A 23482-nucleotide genomic window follows, 5' to 3' on the forward strand; every position below is an offset into this window, starting at 1 on the left:
CAGCACAAAAACAACTGGCTGTCAACTACACTAGCACCAGGGAATGTTTCCTTGCATGGATTCACGTCATTGTCCTTTCCAATAAGTGAATGCATCACTATCTGTGGGGCAAAACCCACCCAACTTTACCATATTAAGTGCCAGAGACATAACCTGCTGAGGTCAAGGTGTTTATCCCATGTCTATCATCACTGATTTGTTGATCCTGTAGTTTTCTCTATGGTGCTTTTGTCAGAAAGCTGGTGAGAACTCCCAGCCATTTCTAAAGGCAAAGGGCTCATTGTTCAAACTTCCACTGACCTCAGCTTCCTAGGATTAGGAAGGGTTCTACCCTCAGAAAATATGCATCACACATGAGACTCTCATTGCACTTTTGTTGATTAGAGTAAGACATGAGGCTCACATATAGACTGAGGTGTATCAGGGAAATATTTTACCTTAAGTTAATACTTAACAACATGAGACTCTTGGATTTGGTATGAGAGCTGTTTAGACTAACGTCATGGCAGCTCATCATCAAATTAGTGTGTGGAGACTGGTGATGTGTGATCCTAAACTGAATGAATCCTTACTGCTTCTGCCTGGAAAAGCTCACAAACCCGTACACACTCTCTTGTGAGATTCCTGTTGCTCTCTCTTACTGGATGTACTGGTAATTCCTTGGTGTTTGCTGTTTTCATGTTAGTTTGAGCTCTTTTACTTTCCATCTCCAGTGAAAATACAGAATGCAACCAAATTTTAACATCTTTACATTAAATAAAGCAAGTGCTTTGGGGGCATTTTTAAAGATAGTAGTTGTTTTATTCTTTCATCAACACCTTCTCTGGGCTTGTGAAAGGCTTTGTGTCGGGATGGTATGAACAGATCTGAATGTCACCGCAGGAAGGGCTCAGTTACAACCCCTTCTTCATAGTTTTCTAGAAATCCCATCCCTTGCAAGGCTTCTTTGCATTGGGATTTTCCATGCTTCCAGAAAACAGAAAACCATACAGCTTAAGCTGCTGTTTGTTTTCTTTTGGTCGTGATCCACATGTACTCTGCTGCACTGAGATATTGCTGTGTTCCAGAGAGCCAGCAAAGGGGGGTACTGGGAATGATACTGTAAAGATGTCCAGATATGGAGCTTTCTGTCTCACACCAAACAAATGGTGATTGTCTTCACTCTGCATCCTACCCAGCAGAAGCAGCTGTCACATGTCCTGACAAAGATCCTGAATTAGAAAACTGGAATCCAGGTCACAATGAAGAAAACCATGTTGAAATCAGTAATGGCAGGAAGCTCCTTCTCTCCTCTTCTGCAACTGTCCACTCTATCCACATCACCAATGGAGGTAAAACGTGCTGGTGGCAAGGCTGGGGGAAGTCTGCTTTCCACTGTGGCTGCTTACATCACTCTGTATCATGCTGGGAGAGCTTCCTGCTTCTTGTTGAGAAGTGGGTGGCTACTGGGCAAACATAGCTTTACCTCAGTCCCAGGCTGGGTGGCAGCTGAGATTCTGAGACTCTTTAGCTGTTATAACCAACCTATTTTCTGTCCTTTCTGGAGAATTTACAAAAGTATCTCAGAAAAATGATCAGTTCTACTTCTGTGATTTGATTCAAAAGCATTTTTTTATTAAATCACTGGCCTGATAACATCATACTGCAATAGTTGTGTTCTCAGGGCCTCAGAACAGACAGATGCATATGTGCCTCCAAGTCTTCAAGGACAGAGTCAGTGTTACTGCCATTAATAGCTTTTATTCATCTTAACTCTGAATTTCTTTCTCAGTTTTGAACGAGTCCTCTTCCACACAAATCTTAATTGCATTCTTCAAGACCTGCACTGAATAGAAAATGTGTAATGTCTTCAGGATTTGTATTGAGAGCTGTTTTGGGTGGACGAGCAGAATTTTTCAAAAATTGGGATGAGAGCCCAACACTGGGTTTGGCACAATGATACCACAACCTCTGATAAAGCAAATGTTGTAACCTTTTCTACTTAGGAAAACTGGTCATTAAAGACGATGTGCAGCCTATCACTCTGCGTACCAGACATATACTCATTGAAAATGATGGAGAGTTACACATTGGCAGTGAGCTGTGCCCTTACCAAGGCAATGTGGATATCATCTTATATGGGCGGTATGTATGCATGTTAAATATTATCTTTGAACTTTCTAGGATCTCTCCTCCACATCAAGGGACAAAAAATGTTCCTTAAAATTACATTTTCTTGGATATCGGCGCTCTGTGGAAAATTCAGTAACTTTTTAGACAATTTAAATGGCCCATAAAAATTGATGCAGGTTTGGGTTGGTTTTTTTACTCTTCTACTGGGATATGAACACTGGGATGCTTGGTCATGCCAGAGGATCAGCATGCACCTTCCCACCACTCAAGATGATTTTCCAGAATAGGCTTAAAACATGAGGATTTCTTTTAGTCTGAAAATTCCCCTCCTTAAACATCCTTTCTTTCTGCATGAGAGTGGTGAGCTGGAGGATAATATCTTTATGTCTTGCAGATTGCTACAGGATCTCTTAGAATTTCAAGGATGCCAAATTCATATTTAACAACCACTAGACCTCCTAGCTCCTGGTTAGAGTCCTAACTGCCTCCAGAATTCAAAAATACAGATGTGTTGCTCAATCTGGGCTCCAGATCTCCTCTGGCCTGGCTAAAATGAATATAGCATGTATAACCTGTGTTCCAGGTTGCTGTTGGTCTTCAGTAGTTGCTAGTACTATTTAAAATAATTTATTTTCTGTACAATGTGAGCAGCTGTTGATTCTTGGAGTACCTGAAAGAAATGCTCTGCAAATCATGACACTTCTCCCCTCGGGCCATAGCAGCACAAGGAGAGAGGCTCCTTGACTGTCAGATACAAACCCAAACCTTTGCTCCCTTCCTGCTGCAGAGCCGATGACGGCAGCCAGCCAGATCCTTACTTTGGGCAGAAGTATCTTGGAGTAGGTAAAGGTGGCACTCTTGAGATCCATGGAAAGAAAAAGCTGTCCTGGACTTTCTTAAACAAGACTCTTCATCCTGGTGGCATGGAAGAAGGTGGATATTACTTTGAAAGGAGCTGGGGCCATCGGGGTGTCATTGTCCATGTTATTGACCCAAAGACAGGGGCAGTTGTCCATTCAGATCGGTGAGTGACTTTTTGACTGTCTGGATGTGAGGATCTTTGGGAATGGGTTGGGGACAGCATCTCAACAAGCTCAGAAACACACATTTTAGCATCTTGTTCAGATGGGTGTTATTGCATGTCTATTCAATTCTTTCTAGATCAGTAATCTCCAAAACCAGAGAGTTAGTAGTGGTACTACTTTGCTAGTCTGTCAACTAGAGTTTAAACAATTCGGCTTAACAGACACCCCTCATGTACCCTGTTAGATAAGGGCTTTTGCAATGGGATAATATCACTACTGTAAACAATACAAAAGAGTAATTTCTTTATAGCTGTTGCTTTTCAGTACATAAAGGTGTGGTGGTCACTGAAGTAAATGTTTGTGGGTGTTTTTATCACTTCAGGTTTGATACCTACAGAGCAAAAGAGGAAAGTATCCGTCTTGCCCAGTATTTGGGCAGAGTTGCGAATGGCATGATCCTCTCAGTCGCAGTGAACGATGAAGGATCCAGAAACTTGGATGACTTGGCCAGGAAAGCAATGACCAAACTGGGCAGCAAGCATTTCCTCCACCTTGGGTTTAGGTATGTGCCAGTCCTGCCAGTTCTCCCAGCACAGAGGCTTTATTATTTTCCTGAGATGTCCAAATAGTTCCACTCTCTCAAAGGCACAAAGTTCTTTCACATGGGAAGAAAAAAAAAAAAGAAAAAAAAAAAGAGGGAAACGACTCAATCTGAAGTTTTAGCAGTTAATTAGATAGTTTCAGATGCACTCAGTGTCTGTACTGGGTATTTTTACTACCAGATTGAGGAATAGCATATGATTCACATAAAAAAAGATGTTTTTCAAGATATTGTTCCCACAAGTTGCATATTCCAATTTATTTTCAAGCCATCTCTCAAAGATTTAAGAGGCATATTTATACACACACAGTGGATTAGATGGGCTGAACATTAAGGAGGGTAGAATAATTGCTGTGCAGCCCTGGCTAAACACATCTAGACATACATACAGCACATTCTTCAGCTTGTCCAATACAGATTTGGGGACTTGGGCAGCAAAGAAATTTAGCAAGCATGGATTTATGCTGTGGACTGTAAATACTTTTGTGGCCAAAACAGTGTCTCTGTTGGCACACACACTGTTGAGAATACTTGCTATTTACCCAACTGTAGCCATTATAATTTTTGTGTTTATCTGAATTTATATAGGTTTTTTTTTTATGAGGCACTAAGAGGGTGACTGCAGAACACACAGACACACAGACACACAAAATCTGCCTTGTAGGGAGAAGTGATTCAATACAGCAGTCTGTGGAAACAGACATGTGTCAGCTGGGCACACACAGATGGAGTAAGATTTGGGATGGTTGATGAAGAGGTTGTCTCAAATGCTGCATGGACTCCTGTGCACCAGACAACACATTTCAAAGAATCAACCAAGGCTGCAAAATGGTCTCCAAATTCAGGCAATCTCCATCAGTGCAATTCTTGCTCTCAAATATCCAGACCCCGTATTAAAGCCCAGTAGCCTGCTGGGTTTTTTTTAAAATACTGGAATAAGGGGAACAGAAAATGATTTTTGAAAATTATACTTTTTCCCCAGTTGTTCAACAGAAAGAACTTGATGGGGTTTGCATATGTTTACAAAAAGTAAATAGTACTTTATGTTTTTAGGCTGCTGTGGTGTTTTAATGCAAGTTTCTCACCACTTTGCCATCAATGCTTATAATGGAAATAACATAGAGATTTATCTATAGAAGTGTGACTTTCAGCATTTTTATTGTTTGCAGTCAAAAAGCTAATCCCTGCCATGCTGTTATCTGAAATACCACAATATTTAATTGTATAAATTAAGACATTGTGGGTACAATAATGTGGTCAGTTGTTGGTAGTTGGTTAATACTGTCTTCCACCAGCATAATTGTGTGTGGAAAAATATCTGGTATGTTATTTAAAATATCATATTTTTAGGAGTGTTCTCAGAGTTTAAGTTCATCAACTGTCAAAAAACACATCGTCTGGATGGCAGCTGGGACCAGACTTAAAAAGGCTGTTGGATTGCACAGTGGAAGACAGGCAGATTTGTCAGGTGTATCCAACCTTTTCTCCTTGAGCACATTGAACTTCCACTTCAGTGTAACAAGATTTAAATGTACTGGTTTACATTTCAGACGCATCTATACCTATGAATAAGGATGCATATACCTTTGAAATTTTGAAATTTTTTGAAGTACCTTATAAGAAACAATGCTCAGAATGAGAAAATGACACACACATGTACAGACTTTAATCTCTATGGGCAAGGCAGGCTCTGGCTGAGGAGAGCCAATGGATTTTAATTTCTAACCTGCCTGTCACCACTCGCTGCCTGGCACTGGGGTTTGCTGGCTGGTCCCACTGAATCCTGGCTGTCAGACCTTCTCAGCTCCTTGCCAGTGGCTGGGGCTGGCCATGGGCACCACTCAGACAATAACAGTGTAAGCCCCGGGCTCAGGAAATTTCAGTTTCACATTTTGTGAGGTGCCACTTGAGTCAGGCTATTGAGCCATACTGTATATTGTATTGTTTTCTGGGTAGGGCGTTGGTGGGGGTTATAGGGAAAAATTTTTACCTCCAGTTGCTCCAAATTCAACCAGATTGTAAAGTTGTGCAACTCCCCCTTGCTGTAGCGGAGCTGATGAGCAGTGCTGATTTATCCAGAAACGTTTCTGTGGTCCTGGCATCTCTTTTCAGTTGCCTGTTTGCTGAGTCCAGAACACTAGGAATGAAAGGAAAATCTTGCATTCCTCCTCTATTGTTGTCCTTTCAAAAAGTATGTTTACTCTTTCAGTGTGAGCCTTTTTTTTTTTTTTCCTTTTACTAATAAATGAAGAGAAAGCCTTTTTGCACTTGATGACATATGTGTTCTCTTTGGAATCCCACCCAAATATCACCAGTTTGGCTCCGGACTTGCTGGTCGCTTCGTTTCACATAGCCCAAACAGATTGCCTGTGTCCTTATGGGTCAGGGTTGAATGGCTTTAAAACTATTTTTAGTGGTAAAATAACTGGGAGAAACAAGTATTTTAACACATGAAATGGGGCCAAACCTTGAGTTGCAGAACTAAATAGCTTTTATTCTTTAGATTGTTTTTGTGGTATCACTTTTTTGGTCATGTTTCAAATTTGGTGTACCAAAATATTAATAATAATAACAACAAACAACAACAACAACAACAAAATCTATCTTGACTGTTGAGTGATAAAGTGTCCTTCCTGCCCCCATCCCCCTCTCTCCCTGGATGGAGATCACAGCCCGTCAGTGCCTTCAGCAATTGGCGCACAGGCAAGTTTTCCAGCAGGAGCATCTGGCTCGCTGGCAGGCTCCCGAGGCAGTTGTGCTGGCAGCTTCCACTGAGCCTGGCCTGTGCTGGGGCTGAGGACACGCTGCTGGAACTCCCTCTCCTTGAGCAGCCGCGTCCAGCACATTTCTGGGGCCACGGCACAGCACGGGGTGCGCCAGTGCTCACCCAGAACCTGCTGCTCCCCAAGCCCAGGGCTGGGAATCCCAGCAAAGCCCAGCTCACAGCAGTGGTGATTTGTGAGTGTTTTAGTGGTTCTCTGTCAATGCCTGTATGTGTTTTCTCCTGGAGTCCCAGAGTGGTTTGGAACTTGGCTTATACCAGTGAATGGTCAATATAAGATGACCTGCAGGACTCAAGGGTAAATCTTGATGCAACTGAAATGACTGGATATTTATAACTATAGATTCAATGATCTAATCTATGGGAGGTTTTGCTAAATTCCCTTCCACCCTACCATCCTAAAAACACATTTTTTTATTCTCTAAGTCATTAAGAGCAGATATGCCTGAACTACTTCTATTTTGAAGATAAAAATTCCTCCTGACCCCTACTAATTGGGTTCATCTCCAAGGCTGGGAGGCAATTTACTCCCTGTATCCATTGCTTTCTCATCCATGTGGTCATTCTCCAGTGATAGCTATTGAATCCACTCAATCAATAACCATCAGGTGCTAATGAACCAACTTCTGACATGGGATCAGATTTGAATAGACAATTCAGAGTCATAAACCTTCATCCCTGTTCAGTGTTCAAAATAAGGAAACTAGATATGCAGAGACTATTTAAGTATTTTTTATTGTCCTTTGCCAGCCAGTCTGTCTATTAGAAATTCTCATGGGTCATTCCAAACACAATTGTGATATACAAGGTTTCAGCATGAGCTAAATTTATTTAAGCAGAAGTGGTTTCTTTTCATATTCTTTAGTGTATACACACACACAAAAGATTTGTTTTCAGGCTCCTCAGGGAGTTGCCTGTGTCCCATGGGTCTGTCACACACAAGTTTCTTTAAACGCTCATTTAAAAAAGAAACACACTTGTTAGAGGAGTGTTTTAAGTGGGGATTTGTCTTCAAACTTCCTTCTCTTTTGATATATTTACTGAAGAAATATGGAGTGTTAAGATATTTTTAATTTTAACTAAGCTGCCCGTGACAGTAATCAGACTGTTTTGAATGTGGTGCCCCTGAGAAATGGAAGAACACAGGGCTATGAAAAATACTCATCTCATACTTGACATAACTCGATCATTTCTCATTTTCCAGGCACCCATGGAGTTTTATTACCATTAAAGGAAATCCCTCCTCTTCTGTTGAAGACCACATTGAATATCAAGGTATTTAATGCACAAAATGCTGGCTTGACATGCTCTCTGGAACTTACTGGAGTTATGGCTGAGATTATTTTGGTTGATGGTGTTTCCACTTGCCACTGAATCACATTGATGCTTTAAGGAATTCATGGTTTGACATATTTAATTGAATTCTCTCTGTACATATTGCTTCTTTCCACTAATGCAACTGAAGCAGCTGAGTGGGGGATAGCTTAGGTTATCCAAATCCTGAGATAAGAGGTGAGATTCTACACCAGTGTAAATCCATGTAACTTCGTTGAGCTCAGACACTGCCTCCCTTAGACACAAAGCTATGGAACAAACCCAGTTCACATCAGTTGAAAATTTAATCTGTGTTTCCTGAATTTGTAGCTTCAAATCCTCCTGTGAAACCATTTTCTTGCAAGCTGAACACTTTTGAGTCTGTCTTCTCATGACATTAACAATATGGCTTACTACAACATCAAATAAAAATAGCAATATAATACAAATAATTAGGGGAGTTATCCTCTCTTGATTTTTGCAGATTTTTCCTCCTGATTATCCAAGCAGTTATAAAAGTGTCTGAAGCCTCATTCCAAGATCAGTAAATTTTTCTGGATGTTGTGCAGGGCTAATTTTGGATAATGTAGCCAAAATATTCAAACACGCACACAGGCCATTACCTTTTCAGTTCTGACTTTTATTGATTGCATGATTGTACTAATGTTTGGGTTTTTTTAACAGGTCACAGAGGGTCAGCTGTGGCCAAAGTATTCAAACTATTCAAAGCTGAGAATGGAGAACATTTTAACGTCTCTTCGACGAGTGAGTGGGTTCAAGGTAAGAGGTCTGAGGGATATTTAACTCAGTGGTAGACAGCTGACAAATAGGGTGAATCATCCTTTTTATTGCAATTCTTTTCCATTTGGGAAGAGCGGACTTGCTAGCTGCTATTTACGTCGCCACGAACCCAAGTAAAGAACACTCAGAGATTCTTTCCCCAATTGTCTCCAGGACTCTCTGAATAACTGGGATCCTTTTTCCTTTACCGCATGGGGTATGAAATTCCATCTCCTATGGTCTAAGAGATCACACACAACCTCTTACTTCTTTTGACTGCATAGTCATCATGTCCATGTGTCAGACAACACACAGTAACTGGTCGCAACTTGATCGGAAAGATCAGAAAAGGCAGCTAAGGAGGACACAGATCCAAAAGCCATATCTATTAATAATGCCCATACTTCACCCTCCAATTATGTAGCTTTTAATAACTGCTCTCCCTTGGCTGGTTGCACTTCACAGCATCATTAAAAGTGGCTGACATACTGGCAGGAAGAGGTGGGAATCAGATCATGAGTGAAGAAACCTGTGAATGATATCTGAGATCATATTATGCTTCATGCATTTTTTCTGCACTCATTAAGCTTGACTTTCAAATGACTATTCTTGTTTTCACTTGTCTCCAGATGTAGAATGGACAGAGTGGTTTGAGAAGCCTAATAAAGTGAGATCTAAGGACATGGAAAAGCTGTCTGACTTCAAAGCTGCTCATCCTGATAAAATCTGTAGGCAGCCCATTGACATCCAGGTAGGCAGACTTACCGCTCACTTTAGAGGGGCAAGTCCTCTTTGCATTGACACTGAACCCCAAAATAATTGTGCTTGTCAGTAATTTTTGTTTCTAAATAAAAGACACCAATTACTTTACCGCTCTAATACATAACCAACGAGATCTGGTATTCAGTCATGTATCATTTTGAGACAAAATTTATAGAATTGAGCTCCTTTCAGTAAATTCTGGCATGAAAAGGAGTACAGATGGGGTCATGGACAGCACAGATGCTATCATGAAATATGTGGTTCCCTACTGGAAGATTAAAAGGAGCAAGCACATGAAAATTTCAAAGTTTTTAAATGGACCTGGAATGGACTCTACCTAAAAAATTAATCACAAAATGTAATGAGATGGTAAAACTACCAGCTGTAGCAGGTAGTCAAGAATATTAGTGAGCTTGCAGCTATTTCTTGGAGTCTCTGTGGAAAGAAATTTGAATTCTGTTTGGAGCTAAACATTATAATTATGCCATCAGACCAGAATGCTAAGGAGCAGTTATACACCTTTTCTGAGACTGCAAAAGCCTCTTTAAGGACAAAAAGAAAAACAAACCAGCAGGAAAAACCAAGGGTTTTTCTTTTTTTTTAATATGTCCACCATATACTTTATATGTCTACCTACTAAAACAACTCCAGCAAAACATTGCCTAGAAAGACAATAAAATCCTTCATATCTGTGCAAGGCTGAGTCTAAGGCATGCTCTGAACTAGTGTTGTCCTTATTCACAAGAATGCAGCTATTGAAGTAAACGGGAATGCTGACAGTATGAGTGAAAGTTTCCAGGGCTAGATGTTATAAAGAATCTCTCTTGACCAGAAAGGAAAAAACTGCCCTATAATTTTATGCCAGGTCTTAGCAAAATCACATTCATTTCTGCTCCCGTATACATGTATTAGAAGTGACAACTTAGTTCAAAATAGGGGTCAGATGTTTGTTGCGATACAGCCCCTTCTAGTTTGCATGTTAAAAGAGAAACAAGAAAGATATTCTTCTGTTCAAGAAACAAACCTTTTTTTTCCTCTTTTGTGAAATGAGTTATGTTTTTTTCCCCTCATGTATATTAAAAGCGAGAAATTTTTCAGTTTATCCTGCAGATCTTAGGGCAAATCCTCAGGTAGTGTAATCTGGTGCTGCTCATTGCTTTCATAAAGTTACACTGATTTATAGCAGCTGGCCTGCTCCAGCTCTGCTACATGCAAGAAAATTGAAGATGTGATGATGATAATAACAGAAGTGCTGCACAACCAGAGGCACATTCCAGTAGCTGATGGTGCTAATCCCATACACAGCAGTGGGTGTGTGCATTATTAAGGAAAGTCTGCATGAGTGAGAGACTTAGGATCAGACCCTTCACTGAAAGATGGTTTATCTCCTGGTGCCTTTCTAAAATGCATGTGGTATTTGGGTTGCTCAAAGCAAGGCACCACATTTTTGTAAAAGGGTCGAGAGAAATGCAAGCTACAGAGATAGACTGTGAAATTTAACATGACCCTGAGGGGTGATGTTGCTTCAGCAGGAACACAGGACAAGTTACATACCTCAATGCTTGTTGGTATGATACAGCCTTTTTTCTTAAGGCAGCTCTACAGACAGGTACTTGTCTGTGAGGAAAAGCCACCTCTCCTTGTTCCTTTTAAAGCAATGGGTATTGCAGTAGCTTTGGCATTTTTTTTAAGAGAGACTGATGCATGCAATGAAGAAATAAGACCTCTGCCCCTTTCTTCTGCAAGGTTCAGACAGAGCTTAGCCACAAGCAATTAAAGGAGTGCAGTGCCGCAGCTGGAAACCATGAGTTCATTTGGGTGCAAGCATCCGTGTTCAACGTTTCCATCTGCCCTTAAACCAATGTCAAGAGAAAAATCTAGGGCACCGAGGCAGATGTTACTGAAGCTCAGAATACTCCTCCCAAAAAAGCACATGGTCTCAATATAGACCCAGGAGAAAGGCATGCACCTAGCAGTGATGTATGCAGCCTTTGGATAGAGGAGCTGTGTGTGAGCACCAGCTGGAGAGCCGAGTCACAGTGTTTTGTTATGCAACGGTTGTGTACGACCCAAAACACAGCAAAAGCCTCTTCTGATGGCATAGATATTTTGGTGAAATCCCTTCAGCTCACAGTAATAACCTGTGTTATATTTCCATTCTCATTCCAGGCAATGACGCTTGATGGAGCTGATTTAACAACGGAGGTTTTCTACAAGAGTGGCCACGATTACCGGTTTGTGTGCCACGGCAAGGGCCAGACAGGCGAGGGCTGCCAGAACTACAGAGTGAGGTTCCTGTGCGGCAGATCTGGTATGTGCCCCATACCTGAAAGCCAGAACAGAGAACAGCAGAAATCCTGTTCTCCCATGACTGGCTCTTGTTCGGTGTCAGAACAACTTGGGCAATTTCTTCAAGATAAAACTCTGACTGGGCTATCGACAAGAACTCAGATAAAACGGCCAAAGATTTAGCTCAGGAAAAATTCCCAAGCACTAACAGAGGCAGCAGGGCAGTGTCCCAAAAACCCAGAAAGGTTATGGCAAATACTTGGCAAGTTCCTTTCTGTAAATTCCTTGTCTTTTGCAAAAGGATTTTTGGATAAGGTAGGATTAGTCAATCAGAATGTGCGAAGACAACAGGTTTTGAAATTAATACTTCATTTTGTATTTATTAATTGCAACACCACTGTCCCTAACCTGGTCATTAGATAGGTCATTGGCATTCTTCGGTGCTCAGCTGGCAGGAAAAGAAGGGTGGAAGACTGTTGTTTTTCTGGAAAAAAGTCATTACATTAAAGACCACTTGGCTGCTGTAAACAACAGCACCCAGTGCCCACAAGGGCTGCTGCTAAATGGGTGTGGTGAAAATGAGCCACTAAGAGCTACATTTAAATTTAGTCCTGGGGTTAGTGGAAAATCCACCTGCCTGCAACTGAAGGAAAATACTTTCTTGTTTTCTTGCTTTCCATGCCAATGCTTGTAAAAAACATGTTTGGAAGAGTTAACTCTGCTCCCCCTTCCCCTGAGGAAATAATAATTTTAGGGGCATTCCAGGCATTAAAAAATAAATTTAAAAAAGTCACAAGAATTTTCTGATCAGATTAACTGAATTCTCCACCCAACCATTTTGGCTTTTCAGTGAAACCAAAGCTCACAGTAACCATTGACACAAACGTGAACAGCACAGTCCTGAATCTGGTGGATGACGTGAGCTCATGGAAACCTGGAGACAGGCTGGTGGTGGCAAGCACTGACTACTCCATGTACCAGGCAGAGGAGTTCCAAGTACTGCCATGCAGCACCTGCAGGCCCAACCAGGTCAAGGTAGCAGGTAAGGCTCTTCATCTTACTGTGCTGGTATTGCAGTTCACAAATTCTGTTATTTGCACTGAGATGACTCCTTAAAGAATTGCAAAGAATTGAAAGGCACTTGAATTTGAGGGCTGGTTTTTAGATGCTTTTGGGATACATAACTCCTTTCATTCTTGAAAGCCATCTAATTTGATTCTAGTTCCTTTCTGCCTTCTCTTTTCACAGCTGACTCCATTTTATGTCCCCGAGCACACTATTGAGTGGTAGTATTTATTTAAGAGGGACAGATAGAGGTCAGGTATTTGAAATTTTCAGTAACTGCATTTGAAATACCACTTCCTAGAAAGCAGGAGATGAGCACATCTGATGTGAAGAGTGATCTAAGGCAGGAGCAGACTGTGAGAGACTGTATGGCTATGAAGTAATGTCCAGCTGGCTGTTCTCTTAAGTTTTATTTTACAAGAACTGTAATCTTACATTTTAGAAATACTGTTTTGTACTACTGAAGCTACTGTTTCTCGTTTACTGTGTCTCTAGACAGCATTGCTTAGAGGTGATGTATTAACCAAACATTTCTGGTGGCCAGGGAATTGTCCTGAGCCACAGTACTGGGGAGAGGGGGTTGGCAGAGTGCTGCCTGAGCTGGTCTGAGCAGGAGGAGCAGGAGCCTTTGCAGAGCCACAGCATTTTTCCCTTGAAGGTGACTGGCTCAAATGCAGACAAATTGTTTTGATGAAAAGACATTGTAGTCCAGTAATTGTAAAGTGGCCTCCAGATACCGAGTCCAATTAAGTAGCGTAACTGTGATGAGACACAGACTATTATCAGTATAAAGGAGCATAAAAGTGAAATCCTGGGTGGGAGGTTTACATTTCCACTTGAGTCTGTAGTCTTTCCTTTCTAGAACCATGTTTTGGCACACTGATAAGCAGAGAATGGAAGTAGCACATGAACTGCCTCTTCTCTGAATAGATGAGGATTTTTTTACTTTTATACTTTACCAAAGCAAACGTTATTTTACAACATAAAAGTCTGTAGTAGCTGAGGCTGTGTTTCAGAGGCAGCATCTGCCTAGTGGTAAATCATGCATATTACATTATCTTTTGCTTATACACTGGCTGTTGCTCTAGGCAGAGGTTTTGTCTGCATTTACAGTAAGATCTTTCTGAGAAACCATGAGGGCACTTGGAACATCCAATGCACCAGGGAGTTCATTCAGTTCTCTGAAATGAACCACTTCAACATTATCTCTGATGCAACTACTTCTGGAAGGTACAAATATACTTCCTTTGGCAACTGCCTCCCACAGAACTCTAGCCATTCATTGTTGGAGATGTTCATCAAGCCAAGAAAAATGTTATTCACAGTTCGAATGTATCATAGTCTTATGACTTAAAATGACTAGTGCTTTCAGAGAAGACACATTTCCAAGTAGAATATTTTTCTTGAGCAACTTTTCAGCTATTGGGCCCAGACTAGTAGGATACAAGTCACATCATGAAGATGGTCTTGGAAGATGACCAGTACAAATAAAGATGGCACAGGAATCTTAGGCTTCCCATAATCTAATGGATCTGTGAAATTCATGTAGTTACATTTATCTTCTGCAACAAGGACAGCTAAGTTAGTTAAAGGAAATAAATAATGGGTTAAAAACAACAAAAGAGTTCATGTGAATTTCAAGTAAAGAAGCAGTGGAAACACTTGTTAAAGTAATTGTGCTCTCGGTCTCCGATTACTCTTTAGGAGAATTAGGACATTCCTTTTATTACCGCAAATAACATGAACACCAGGGCCAAAGTCTCCCCTTACTTATATCCAGGCAACTCCACTGACGTCAATGGGATTTCACTGATTATATAAATCAAGGCAAAATCTAGTCCAGTTATAAAAATCACATCCAACTTTCTTTTAACAAAAACACATTCACACTAGAAAATAAAATAATCTGCCTAAATCTAAGTTCAGTCTAGATGAAATAAAGCCTGGGCAAGGCTGAGCTGTCCCCTGTCTTTAAGAGCCAAGAGGTCCCCGAGTTACTCTGTGCCCAACCATGGTGTAACTTTATCCACTGCCCTGTGCCATGATGTGCCATTAGCCAGAGTAAGGACCATGTCTTAGCACACATTAGCAGCCCCAGCACAGCGTGGCCTTGTGGGTCTGGGTTAGGCTTGTAATTGTGTGCAGAAGACATTCATCATGGATGTTTTGTATGTGCTATGGACATATGCAAGATTGCTTTGCTCCTTCTGAGTAAAGCCTTCCACACATTTATATTACAGGGTCTCAGAGGGATGTCATTTGTAGTAAGTGGAATGGCTTAATTTTCCTAAGAGGTTTAGTTTAGCAGCTGAGAACTCCAGAAGTCTGTCCTTTGAAAGACAAATGATAAAACCATTCCTACCCGTGATGGTTTATTTCCCTTTTAATCTTTATTTTTTTTTTCCTTTCTATTTTTTAAAAAATGAAACCTAAATGTCAGATATGAATTACTTGAGTCTCTTAAAAGGCAGAAAACCTCTGCTTTGTAGACAGTCAATTTGGTGTGGCAGGTACTTGGCATACCAAGGTTTAATATAATTTATGTCCTCATCGTTTAATAGTATTTTAATAGACATGATTTAGCATATTGTGCCAAATAAGTCAAACTCATTAGTTAGCTCATGTCCTCTTTGTATTTGATACTTCCTGCTGAAACTCATACTTTCTTTACTTGCTAGAAATGGATTGATTAGAGCTTTTCAAAACAACTTAAGGGCATTAATACTTAATTGCCATCAGGTTTAGTAGGGTTTAGTTGTCTAACTGTGGACTTTGGCAAATCTGAGTGTAGAAGGCGAGGGAGAGCACCCAAGTTCTGATCTTTTGCACTCCTTTATTGGAGTAACTACAGTAATGTCAAAGCTGTGGTTCCCATGGGTAAATGCCGTGTGCCTGAGGACCCAGATCTGCAGGTCCTGCTCCCAGGCAAATGGTCGCTTACTGAAACGGAACTTTTTTCCTCCACTTTCTTCTTTGTTTAACTTTTCTTGCTTGTCATTTTTGTGCCTAGATTATTTTCTCTGTGGGAACAGATTAAAACTGTTTGATCTTCCAACTTCACAAGGTTTGGGGAGGGACGACAGTGAAGGGCAGAGGGAGGGAGGAGGAAGGAAGGAAGGAAGGGTTGTGTTGTTATGATAGAACTGGATAGTAGGAAAGATCAAGTATTTTGTCTAGTTTCCCTGGGAAACAAGTCTTATCTGCATCTTGGTTGCTCTGTATGAAGTTACTACCAATGCTGATAAGTTTCACCATGGAACAGAAATGATGAAATGCTCTTTTGTGCTCCTATATGCTCTTGATAAAGGATGAAAAAACTATTTGTGCCTGGCATAATTACTCCAATTATCCCACATACTGATGAATCTATGATTACAAGCACACATCTCCTAAATCATGCTTATTGGGTTGCAAATCCTAGAGAGATACGGAGTTTACTGTGATCTTGTTCATGCAGAAAACTTTGAATTAAAATGCTAATACATAGTTATGTCACAACTTCACAGACTGTGTCAGCATTCATCTGGTGCTGGAGGGATGGGAGAACTTTCTCCACTATCAAGATTCAGATACTTCTAGAGATTTAGGGTTTTCTATTTAGAAGTTGGCATAATTTTGTCTGCAACTTGCCAAAAGCTCTTTTTCTAATTCAACTCTGGTGCTTGAGGGCTGGGCAGGAAATCTTGTGAAATAGCCCTTTCTAACAGCCTTTCAGAGCTCCTTCTGCTGCCTTTGGGCATTGCCTAAAAGCTGAATGGACAGAGAAATACTCAGGTTTTCATAGCAGTTCAGAAGGGTTGAGTTTGAGCCTGATTTTAGTAAACATTTGAACTGTTTGTCCACCAAACCTTTCTAATCTTCCCATTCCATCTGCAAGAACTTACATGTCAGAATAAAGAGAGTAAAAACCTGGAAGGTCAGAGTGGGAAAACCTCACATTTACAGAAGTGTGTCAGTAGATTGCCAAGCAGCTGCTACAGAAAGAGGGTGTAAAGTGGGACAGGAGTGGCACTGCCACTGGAATAAAACACTAATACACCTTGCAGGGACCTCTCAGTGCTTGGTTGAAGCCAGCACTGATGCCCTCAGTCCACCCCAATCCTCATATCGTGCCCATCTGCAGCCTGAAGGTCCACTCATTTTAGCCCTGAAACCAAACAGCTACCGAGGCTTTGATCCAGTACAGCATTTGAACATACACTTAATATCCATGAGAACACAAGGCTCTTCACACTCCTACAACAGAAGGTGTATTTCTGAGCTTTGTGGGACACTGGGCAGGATTTTGAAGGAGAAAGGGAATTAAGGGTTGTAACAGAATGAGTTACCCAGCACGAAACTGTCCCAAGAAGGCTTAGTTAGCTCTGAACTACTTATAAAGTTTCATGCTTTCTGATGTGGAAAATTTAATTTTCCATGTAAAAGTTATGAATTTGAGGAATATTTATTTGTTAAGACATCAGATTGTACTGTGTGACTCAAGGAGCTGGTCAGCTCACCCAAACCATGCTGCGTTGCCTTACAGGCTTGGGACTTAGGGATGCAACAGCAAACCCCATCAAGGTAATTGAGAATAATGAGGATTTGAAGGGATGCCCTGTGAACATTTGTTGGTTATTAAATATAAGCAATAGGGGCATTACCACCAGTGATGACAAATGTTTGGCAAAAATGATAAATTTGTCAGGTCTGGGCTGGCATCTGCAATGAGTTGCACTGATTTAAAGATGCCCTGAAGGATTCACTGTGACTGGATTATGTGGGTTAAGCAGACAAATTGTGTTTAGCATTTCCCTCAAAAAAATTGTTTAGGAAACATTAAAAGAGCATGAGACACATGGTCTTATCCTTAGAGAGCTCAAAGTAAAAGACTCTTTAGAGAAAAGAAAAATATTCCAGGAGAACCTTGGCTTTACTTTATCTTCACCATACCCAGACCTTCAAGTGCCTGTTTCACTTCTCAAAGGGAGATTTAGCTCTTTGTGTCATTTAAAGCCAAGGGATTTAGGAATGCCTGAGTGTACCTGGGAGGGTTTTCAGAGAGATCTGTCTAACTCACCAGACCTGAGCACTCTTCCATGTCTGTAAAAGCTGAAATAGCTTTAAAATCCCACCCATCCCAGGTTTGATAAGGCCTGAGAGCCAGGTTTTATGGCTAGGTTCAGGTATGGCAGGTTTTCCTTGAGCTTTGTACAGTTTGGAGAGACTGTGCTTTGAATTTCTTTGTTGACATAAGCATGTCCTTAATTAGTGAATCATCTATGTTTATTTTAATGTATACTTTCTTTTAATAATTACCTTGTCTTTGCCAACAACTGGTGACTTCAATAGTGACTGTCTTGAGTAATAAGCATGGAAATGTGCTCATATTTTGCTGAATCAAGACTTCCACCAGCAAGCCCACATATTAAAGAGGTTGTTCCCTGTGAATTTACATTGTGCTAACTGGAGGCAGTAGTATGATACAACAGCAAACTCAAGGTGGTGTTTTTCCTAGTCCATCAAACAGCCCTGTTGTGGGGAGACATAATCCGTGTCACTACAAGGCTTTGTTTGGTTTATATTATAACATGGCACAAGCCTGGCTTGCTGGCAGGGCAATATCTATCCATGAGGGATGCAGCAAGTCCAAGCCCAAAGGAGAAGGTGAATCAGTGGCCTCTGGGCTTGTTAGTGGTTGGGCAATCGCAGCATTGGCTTTGATGCTGAAGCAGCAGACACATTCCTCCCACCTTCAAAGCACAGTGTTGCCTTTTTAGTATCAAAACACTTCAGTGCCAGTTTGCAAACCCCAGGATTGGGTTTGCCCAGGGTCAGTGCTCAGGGTCTCAGATATCCTGGCTGCTCTCTGGGAAGCTCTGTGTGCCAGCTGTGAGCAGCAGCCTAATTTCAAACTTGTACTCTGCAGAGTGAGACACTCCTGTCCCTGGGTGAACTCCTTGAACTCAGCACAGAGCAGGCTCTTTATTGTTTTTTTTTTTAATATTCCCATCACTAAACATGTCCCAGTAGGTCTCTGGTAGTGCCACATGTCTGTAAATGCACTTCATGGTACTCCTGGTCCCATGGGAGGTGCCCAGTGTTGGAGTGCTGGTTCCTTGCAGGCATGTACAGCATTCAAGGGCTCCCATGCCAGGCTCTGACTCCCACAAGCAGTTTCAGCCCCGTTGCTGTGGGGAGCTTGAATTTCTGTCTGCCTTGAGGAGAGGTTTGTTTTTCAAAACTCTGTTAAAGGAGCTATTATTCAAAATCCACTCTTACTTTGGAATGAGATTGCTTTCCATCTCTCTCTTTATCTCCAAACCTGTCAAGTCAGCAAAAGCACAAAGTGAAAAACATGCACCCAAGAAGTTATATTTAGAAACTGGTTAGTCTGTATTTAACATTCCTGTCAGGGCTTACCCTGTTTTGCATGTCTGGACTGGTGTTAAATTAAATTAAATACATGCAAGCATGACATTTATTATTCTAGAGCTCAGCACAGGAATAACAAAACTGCCTATCTAATTTCACTGCTACAAATCCTGGAGATGTGGCTTCAAATAGGATGTTCTTATGATTATCTGAACTTCTTCCTGCATTTCAGTAAATCAAGGAAAGGTCAAGTCTGAGGAAAACTGAAAAATAACAGCTTAAAACCAGTTTCATAAGGAACAGATTCACTCAAGGATCCAGCACAGAGTATTCTCACATGAAGGAGACTCACTCCAGTGGCTCTTTTCATGTAATGTGAATAAGGAAAGCAGAGCTGCTTTTTGGATGGGTTGGGTCTGGTTTTGGCCACACATCTGGTGGGGCTCACTGGCTTCAGGGCAACAACAGGGCCTTGGGTAAGCCTGGGGCTTCCTAGGAAGACAACTGCAAAAGTGGGTGAGGTGCAAACCCATCTGCAGCCCCTCCTTTCCGGGCTGAGTGCGGAGCTCAGAGGAGCTTCATCTTCCCACTGCAGCCAAAAAGCTGCATCCCCCTGTTTGGTCATCACCACTCCTCTAGTTAACAGAGGGTGTTTTTTCACATGATCAGATTATTTTGAAGGCGGAGGTGCCAAGGCAGAAGTCACATGTCGTGGTGTGAACCTCATCCCACAACACAGCAGTCTCGGAGCAAGGTGGAGCACTCATCCTTCCCAAATCCCAATACTACCATCAAACCACACTGCTCCCAGCTGCAGGAGAAAAGGGAGTGAATGGTGTTTGCTTATTTTTGTTATGCAGTCAAAGCATCAAGGTTTGGTTAAAAACAATGCTATTTCAGTGTTCAAAATCCTCCCCTTGACTTGGCACCTCTGTTTAAGCATAAAGTGCTTTGCAGTGATAGCCAGGCTTCAGGCTTGCCATTTGTTTCTAATTAAGGATTTGAACGATTCCATGGAAATTAAATACATGCGAGTGTAGCATTCCTTAAAGTTCAGTGTTTACTTAAAGAGTTTATTACTTATTTTTACTGGAATAATACAGAATGTAGTCAGTAAGATGAACCTTTTCCCAACTGGCTTTTCTCTGCAGAAAGCTGCGGAAGGAAGGAGGGAGTAGGAATACGTTTGAATGAAATTACAGCAACGAGATATTTTGCTTTCCAGATATCCACACTGCCTGGACTTCACCCCTTTCTGGTCAGGGCAGGGAAAGCTCTCTGTTCCTTTAACTCCTCCACGGAGGGATGTGTGTGTGTGGAGGATGTTATGAGTAACTTGGCCTGGCAAAGGGAGATGTGGCATGGGGTAAATGGAAAATCCTATTGACTCCAACAATACTAGGGCAGAAGGAAGTGTTGGGAGCAAGCTGGAGATGTGAGGGTAGATCTAAAATTGAGAGGTTTGGGTGGGCAGGAAGTGGGAGCTTTTATAGCCCACAAACTTGGTGAGGGGTTGCGATTGTCCCAAGCCACAGCTTCTGCAAGGCTTTCTGCCCAGTCCTGTCCTTGCTTGCATTAACAAGTGTGATGTTACTGGGATCAGACTGATGCTTGCCCATGAGTAGTCTTGTGGGATCTGAGTAGCTCCCAGTGTCTTACTGTACGAAATGCTGTGCTAACCTTGGGGATTTAGGTTTTTCAGTAGCTACATCCTCAGGTTTTTTTGCATTGGATGTTCATACAGAGCTGATTGTAGTCCAAAATAAAAAAGTCTCAAATGTTCGCAGTCCCTTTTGAAGGTAGGAAATGTGTTTTGCCTAACAGACTGTTAGTTTAACACCCTGGTTAAATGAAGCAACTTAAGACCAAAAACCCCACTTCCTCTTTTGCAAATATCTTAGCAAGAACTTGGGTGTCACCTGTGTTCCAGCCTTCCCTCCTTTGAGGTGTTGGCCAACAGTTTTTTGCTGACTTGATTACTCCTTTCATTTTCGTGCCAACCACACCACGGGAGGCACAAGGGGAAACCAGCAGCATTGGCAGAGTAACCCTGAAACTGGATCTTGTTCCCTTAGGAAAAGCAACCTACCTCCACATCGGGGAAGTCATTGACGGCGTCGACATGAGGGCAGAGGTGGGGCTGCTGAGCCGCAATGTCGTGGTGATGGGCGAGATGGAGGGGCAGTGCTATGAGTACAGCAGCAAGCTATGCTCCTTCTTTGATTTCGACACCTTTGGGGGACACATCAAGGTAGGGTTAGAGCCCTTTGCTTGCATTTTCCTCCCTCCAGCCACACCTTCACATACCAAGGAAGCCAAGATGCAGGAAGAGAAAAATTCCTCGTGTCAGCCATTGAGCAAACAAACTCTCCCCACAGTACAGCAGATCCACCCTCCTCTGCTGCCTGTCCTTTGGATTTGAAGTGCATGTCATGCCCCTGCAGACATTGCTCGGCCAATGAGGCTGGTTACCAACCCACCTGAGATACAGGGTCAACATCCTGATCTCAGTTTTCCCCAGATTTTGGTAGTGCTCAGCCCAGGAAGTTTGATTTGCACCCAGCTGGCTGAAATTTGTAGAAAACATTAAATAAAAACTGTTTTCCTTCTGAAATTAAGTTAAATATAGCCATCACAACAGTGAGGTGATCAAAGATCACCTCTTAGCCACCATGACCCTCTTTCCCTCACCCTGCAGCCATACCCTTCCCTTCACAGAGTAAATCTTTCTAGCAGACACAGTGCAACGCTTCCTATGCCCTTATGCCCTCTTCTTGCCCTAAAAAGGCATTTGTGTTTCTTGACTGATGTTGTTTTGCTCTCCAGATTGGTCTAGGTTTTAAGGCTACCCATATTGAAGGTCTAGAACTGAAATACATGGGCCAGCAGACAATGGGACATTACCCAATTCATTTCCATATGGCTGGAGATGTGGATGAGAAAGGAGGCTACAACCCTCCAACGTATGTAAAGGACACCTCCATCCACCATACCTTCTCCCGCTGTGTCACAGTCCATGGATCCAATGGTTTACTGGTAAGAAGTCTGACTGTCTACCTTAGAGATACAGGCACCAGCAAAAAAATTTCCTCATAGCATGGGTACAGCTCAATTACTGCAGGATGATGTGTTTTATTGTTAGAGCCAATGTCTGACTCTTCCTGCTCTGGATATGCCAGGAGTATTTCAACCTGCCAGTGTGGCACTGAGGGCTGTGTGTGACTCAGAGTGGGCAGAACATTCTTCTGTGTGCAGCAATGTCTGCAGACCAGCCCATCTCTAATGAGTAGTTGGATCTATCTGTAGGCAGAGCTTGCTATTTAAAGAGGATAATCAAAAGCTCTAAGTGTGCCTCATCTTTGCTGTAATGAAGGTTTGGGTTTGCAATGCCAATCACAACATCAAGCACTCACAGAACTCTGATGTGCCAGAGTTGCCCTCCAAACCAAGAAATCCTTCAGGATAAATCTATAAAATAACTGATGTTTACCAGACAAGTTACAGCACACCAGAGACGTTAAGAACACGGTCAGATTCTTCCCAGATGTAGGGGTGCCTTTGTTTTTGTGGTAAGGATGCTGGACCTCTTGTTTGTGAGCAGAAAAGGACTTGTGGGTGATGTGATGGTTAGAGGCCCTCTTGGGCATAATGATCACAAAATTATAGAGTTTTCTATTCATGGAGAAGTAAGGAGGGGGGTCAGCAGAATGACTGCCTTGGACTTTTGAAGGGTAGACTTTGACCTGTTTAGGAACATGTTTGACAGAATCCCTTGGGTGGCAGTTCCTGAAGGGCAGAGGAGTCCAGGAAGGCTGGATGTTCTTCAAGAAGGAAATCTTAATGGTGCAGGACTCCTGTAGGCAAAGGACTCTCACCCATTCAGTGAAATGGCAGTGTATTCCAAAAGGAAAAAAGTCCCTGAAGAGGAGAATTTGTACCATCAAGAGCCCTGCTCCTATATATTAAGAGAGTTTTAAGTGGAAACATGTCATTGGCAGTTGTAATCTGGATGGTCACTGTGCACTAGGAGTTCATACCTCTAAAAGTGGCAACACTGGAAGGGAGAGTCACAGACATAATTAAAATGCACAGAAGTTGAACAAAGGACATTGAAATTACAGCTTCAGAAGCAGAGCAGCTTTTATCTGCTGTTTATGAATCTGAGGTTTTTGGGTTTGACCTCTGTCCTTCTGAGTTTATAACACGATCCTGAAAACCTACCAAGTGAACACAGCTTCTGAAGAAAAAAGACATTCTACAGCATAAATTATATAAGTCATTCAGGGTCATATGGCATCTGCCCAATCTGAAGCCACCAGTACAGGGGCTTAGTATACAATTAATGTGCAGAGTGGCAGGGCAGCAGTGTGGGGTCTTACAGGGGCTCATTTGTCACAC

At 41.9% G+C, this 23482-nt stretch overlaps 1 protein-coding gene across 3 annotated transcripts in view; it reads left to right on the plus strand.

Annotated features, from left to right (window-relative positions):
- The window catches only part of CEMIP (cell migration inducing hyaluronidase 1), a 58852-nt gene that overhangs the window by 5719 nt on the left and 29651 nt on the right, over positions 1-23482 (plus strand). For 2 of the 3 annotated variants that reach the window (XM_027644207.1, XM_027644205.1), the window contains 11 exons: positions 1179-1331; positions 1986-2124; positions 2900-3136; positions 3520-3699; positions 7725-7795; positions 8519-8614; positions 9244-9365; positions 11546-11687; positions 12516-12707; positions 21160-21335; positions 21911-22120. In XM_027644207.1, the coding sequence (XP_027500008.1) occupies positions 1179-1331; positions 1986-2124; positions 2900-3136; positions 3520-3699; positions 7725-7795; positions 8519-8614; positions 9244-9365; positions 11546-11687; positions 12516-12707; positions 21160-21335; positions 21911-22120 (1718 nt within the window). The remainder of the gene's footprint in view (positions 1-1178; positions 1332-1985; positions 2125-2899; positions 3137-3519; positions 3700-7724; positions 7796-8518; positions 8615-9243; positions 9366-11545; positions 11688-12515; positions 12708-21159; positions 21336-21910; positions 22121-23482) is intronic. The other variant, XM_027644206.1, reaches the window with a different exon arrangement.

The sequence above is a fragment of the Corapipo altera genome, unplaced genomic scaffold (assembly GCF_003945725.1).
Source record: "Corapipo altera isolate COAL_440 unplaced genomic scaffold, ASM394572v1 50, whole genome shotgun sequence".
Lineage (NCBI taxonomy): Eukaryota > Metazoa > Chordata > Aves > Passeriformes > Pipridae > Corapipo > Corapipo altera.